This window comes from Loa loa, assembly GCF_000183805.2.
Source record: "Loa loa unplaced genomic scaffold supercont3.445, whole genome shotgun sequence".
NCBI classification, from domain to species: domain Eukaryota; kingdom Metazoa; phylum Nematoda; class Chromadorea; order Rhabditida; family Onchocercidae; genus Loa; species Loa loa.
Window position 1 is genome coordinate 34,185 of NW_018108625.1, and position 5,024 is coordinate 39,208.

General features: G+C 38.1%; 2 protein-coding genes across 2 annotated transcripts; both read left to right on the forward strand.

The window, feature by feature from the left end:
• Nucleotides 1-434: 434 nt before the first annotated feature.
• LOAG_12540 (hypothetical protein) lies at nt 435-737 on the forward strand (the record flags this gene model as incomplete). The annotated part of the gene is made up of 1 exon (XM_003148051.2): nt 435-737. The coding sequence occupies one exon, from the start codon at nt 435-437 to the stop codon at nt 735-737; it is 303 nt and encodes a 100-aa protein (XP_003148099.2).
• A 2,051-nt stretch (nt 738-2,788) lies between these two features.
• Nucleotides 2,789-2,954, forward strand: LOAG_18689 (hypothetical protein; the record flags this gene model as incomplete). The annotated part of the gene is made up of 1 exon (XM_020451352.1): nt 2,789-2,954. A coding segment is annotated over one exon (165 nt), but the record flags the coding sequence as incomplete, so codon positions are not given.
• Nucleotides 2,955-5,024: the final 2,070 nt, after the last annotated feature.

Here is a 5,024-nt window from a genome sequence, read left to right on the forward strand (position 1 = left end):
GGCGGGAATCGGAGGATTCCAAGGAATTCTTCACGAAGGCCCCCTTGTCGCGGGGATAAACTTGCATGCTGTCATGTTATGAAGTTGTGAGCTATGCTGGTAATGGCAAATGCTTCCCGTACAGCTTCTCATGCAAAACACATCTCAGTTGAAAGGTCAGACAAAGTGTGTCCACATGCAGGATGGGCTCGTTAGCCTACGTAATCATCCTAGGAGAACGACTCCAACTTCAAATGAAGTCATTTGAAGTTTGGCAGATGGAGCTTGTTTAACAAGGTAAGGTTATCCATCTCGGAGGGTACTCTAATTAAACTACATCCTGAGGACTTTCCTGCTACCATCTAAGTTGCTAGGCCTTGGTAGATGAACCTTAGGAGTAAAGGCTGGGACCAGTTCCGCGCACTATGCTTCACCTAAAAAATCCATTGTGCAGGATGGAAGGATACATCCACTTTTTAAAGTCCTGTAGCGACAAGCAAGGGACAAAAAGTCAGATAATAGGATGCATTCGAGCGACCAATGTCTTGAACCGCCTCCATGCAGGGTTGGGTCTGCATGTAGGCGGTTCAAGACATTGGTTGCTTGAAATTGACCTCAGAGATGACAGTCTTGATGGGCAGCATCTTGAAAGACCAAGCATCTTTTTTCTAAGGAATGCACTGCTTACTCCATACGAAGAAGACTTTAGAAAAAGCGGTCTAATCAAAGCTCATCTTCATTTCCATCCGGTTGATTAACCGCAGTCAGTAGGCTTCTTCTGACGTGGTCGATACAATGGCATACATCTACCTCCAAAGGCGTGCAACAAATTGACCTTCGCATACTGGAATATCAGAACCGTGCTTAATAATGCGAACAGTGAACGACGTCTTGAATATCTTTCTGCTCAAATTGCTGATGAACTATCACAACTCAACATCGACATTGTTGCCTCTCAGTGGAGTTCGTCTTTATGAGGACAGTATTCTTAATGAACATGGAACTAGTTACATATTCTACTGGTAAGGTCATCTTTCAGGAGTTGACTTAACGGTTAAAAACCCCATCACCCCAAATTTGAAAAATTTTCCAACGGGTCATATACCAAATCGTATTATCTCCATACACCTCCCATTACACAATAAGCAATATGTTATTCCCTCCAATACATATGCTCTGATTCAGCAGTCTGACCCTACGGTAAAAGACAAATTCTGTACCAATCCACGCCGTCTCATTCAAAAGATTCGATAGACGATAAGGTCCTAGGTCATCTTTAAAGCCAGTATCTAAAGTTTAGAAAGGAATAGTACTAAGCAAGCATGGTGTTTGAAATTATATAACGACAAGGATGGGTTCTACTAGCGCCAGAAAAGCTTGAAAACAACCCGGATGCATCCGTGATTCAAGCATTGACATCTTATTGACTATGATTTAGTAGGCCAGAGAAACGTTGGCAACGTTTGTTATACTCTTGCGATGTCTGGTGCAAAAGATCAAACAAGCTACCGCCTTCGCGATGCAAACTTAACCTCCAAACCTAAGAAGGAGGCCTGAAATTAACAATCTTCAAACAGCTGTAATGAGAGGCAACTCTCAGGTACACCTTAAAACTAGATTTAGAGATCAGCCACGGATCTCTCTCCTGAAGCTTTTGGCAACATATTAAAAACAGCATTCTGCAGTCTTCCAGGAATCCTCAGGATTTTCCTCCATGAAAAACAAAGAGTGGTTTGACGAAAACAATCCAACGATCCAAGAATTGTTGTCAAAAAAGAGAACTAACTGCTCACCAAACACAATCTCGCTCAACCATCTTGTCATGTATTTTTGCTTTGCATGTGATAAGCTCCAACACAAACTTCGAAACATCAAAAACAATTGGTGGATCAATTTAGTAGAAAAGTTTCAACTGTGTGCAGATCCAAGTGACCAGAGAGGATTCTTCCAGACTCTGAATGTTGGATATGGATCCATACACCACGCCCAAAACTCCCTATTCAGTGCAAATAGTCAAATAGAGAAATGATGCAGATGGTCTTTGCATAGATAAAATCTCCATCCTGAATCGATGTTTTGAACATTTTCAAACTTTCTTCAGTGTCAACCGTTCAGCAATTCAATGCTCCAAGACTCATCAATTCAATACATTAAACAACTACCAGTGAAAATTGAATTGGCTGTAGTCCTTAGTATGGAAAGAGACGCTCAAAGGCTATACAAGAGATGAAAACTGGCAAAGCAACTGGAGTTGATAGAATCTACCTGAGGTTTGGAAGCATGAAGGTCAAACAATCCATGCTAAATTTTACGAACTCATTGTGTGTTCCTGGGAAGACGATGAACTACCACCAGATCTCCGTGATGGAATTATCAACAACCTGCGCAGTAAAGAAAGGAGAGAAATCAGGCAGCTCAAATCACCGACGTATCACTTTGCTGGGAAATTTTTGCAAAAATTCGTCTGGATCGATTAGCATGGATCAATTAGTACCCACTATTTTAGAAGAACTTCTACTTCAAGCTACATGATATTTGTACTCAGATAATTGCAGGAGAACTTTAAGGAATAGACAAAGCCTCTAATACTACTGTTAGCAAAACACAAATCTGAGGCTGATCCTGGAACGACTAGGATGTCTCTTCAAGTTCCTCAAAATGATCATCTTATTACGCGGAAATCAACATGGCTAAGTCAGATCTGCCGATACACCTTCTAAATTCCTCCCAGTAATCAACGGTATGAAACAAGATTACGTTTTCTAACCAATACTATTCACAACCATTAGCATGATCCTCGCAAAGAGTTATGGTGGACCTCAATCGTACAGATGGGAGCTTGCTCAACCTAAGACGACTACTGAACACCATGACCCTAGATCCCGATGTCCGAGAGCTGCTTTTTGCCGACGGTTTCACACTTGCTGTTCACATAGAAGCAACTCTACGACACTTAAAATCTTGTTTCATGGAGGGTACAGAACTTTTTGGACTGGAAGTCTTCTTGAAGAAAACAGAAGTCCTCTATTAGTTCGTACCATAGGAAGACTAGCTATATTCCCCACATAACACCGGCAAATGGCGAATTAGAGCTGAAGTCAGTCTAGCAGTTTAGCTATCAGGGTAACTTTATTTCCCGGACGTCAAGATCGACAAAGAGATAAACAACAGGTTAGTAAAGGTATACAGAGTTTTCGGAAAACTCCATAAAGGAATCTGGTGCAATAAATATCTGAAAAGAGGTCCCAAAATCAGTGTATATAAAGCTATTGTACTGTCTAATTTTTTATGTAGATCTGAATAATGGATCATCTCTCATCACCACCTGCGACTTCCCGAATGCTTCCACCACCGTTATTCCACTGGTTTGACTATGTGGTTAATGTGGCTGTTCTTGAACAGACAAGGGTCACCAGTATTGAGACTATGCTATTGAGGAAATAGTTGCGCTAAGCTGAGACAGATCTTCAGGATGCAGGAGAAACGCTTCCTTAAAGATATGCTCTATGGTAAACTAAACACCATTCCGCAAGAGAACTGCCCCAAAAAGGAGATACAAGAATTAAGAATATGGACACAACCTTGGCTACATAAGTTATCATCCACTATGTAATCCATTCTGGCTTCGAATCGGAAAATATGGAGACACATTATCTTATAGAGTTGGGAATACGTACAGAATCAGTTTCGAGGACAAAAGACAACTACGGAAAAACTTTTCCTAACCAATATAGCCTGTCGGCAAAGTTGAAAAGATTTAATTAGTTGTATATGGGATGTTAAAAATATAAAAAGCGGGAAATAGTTTCAAAGGAGAAAAGAATAATGATGTATAGAACATATGTTTCGAGTGTAATCCCCATTGAAAAATCATGTAAATAGAACAAGAATCTTGATGGATGAACAAAGATTATAAGAAATCAATCTCGACTAAAAGATGAGAAATCACCGATGAATTTATATGAGAAGAATTTCGAAGAAGCAATATTCAGTCAGAACAAATTCAGTTATGAATTATAAGTGATAAATTCATTAGAAATAGTAGCAATGATAGAAGAAAAGGAGAATAATAACTTAATGTAGTGAAGTAGTATAGTTGTAGGATTGTTGGTATTCCTCACTATATGTATTGTTCATTTCATCCTCATTATTGTATGAGTACGATATTGTACTTATACGATACTGTATAAGAGAAAAAATAAAATACAATAAGATTTTTTCTTTTTTCCTTTTTTTCCTATTTCCTATTTTTTCCTCAGTCGAGAAACTGAGAAAACTTCCCGTTGTGCTCTTTTACAACCAGATTTGCCTATTTTTTCATTGGCATTTTTAGCTATCAATAAGCTTGTAACAAGTATGATTATAACTCTTACTGTCGCCGATTTTCTTCAACCGTGATAAGGACTGAAGATTCTATCTGTCTCTTTAGTTGATAGTATCTCAAACTTGGGTAATTAAATCTTTATTCCTATGAGTTGGTTAATACAGAAATGAATTCAACAATTACAATATCAATTAGACAAATTCAATGAGGGATATATCAATAAGAACAAAAGGGGAGACCATAGACCAAATGAATACATCTTTCGAAAATGACCTGGCGCTCAGGACTTTCTTCTTCCTCGAATATGGCGGGTCTCTGGTGTAGTTCTGAAATCAATTTCGAGGTCAATTCTGGAGTTACTTCGGGGTCACAAGAATTATTATTATTAAAGGACATTAATACAATGAATGCACGATATTAGTTTACATTGCACAATATATCTATACAAACAAGACATTATACAAGCAGTATCAAAACAATTATTATTAATTCACTACTTCTCTTCACGATACTTAATCCATATATTCATTCGTGAAGCCTAGGATCTAAACATTTCTGGTCAATACAGATTTGCCATTTTCTACTTAAACATCATTACACAGATATTCAAAAAAAAAATAGAAAAAAGAAAAAACAAAGAGATGTTAGTAATAATTGCTGAATTTTATTTTTGCAACATTTAAAGAAATTGAAAGTAAAATAAATGATGTATGTATGTCTA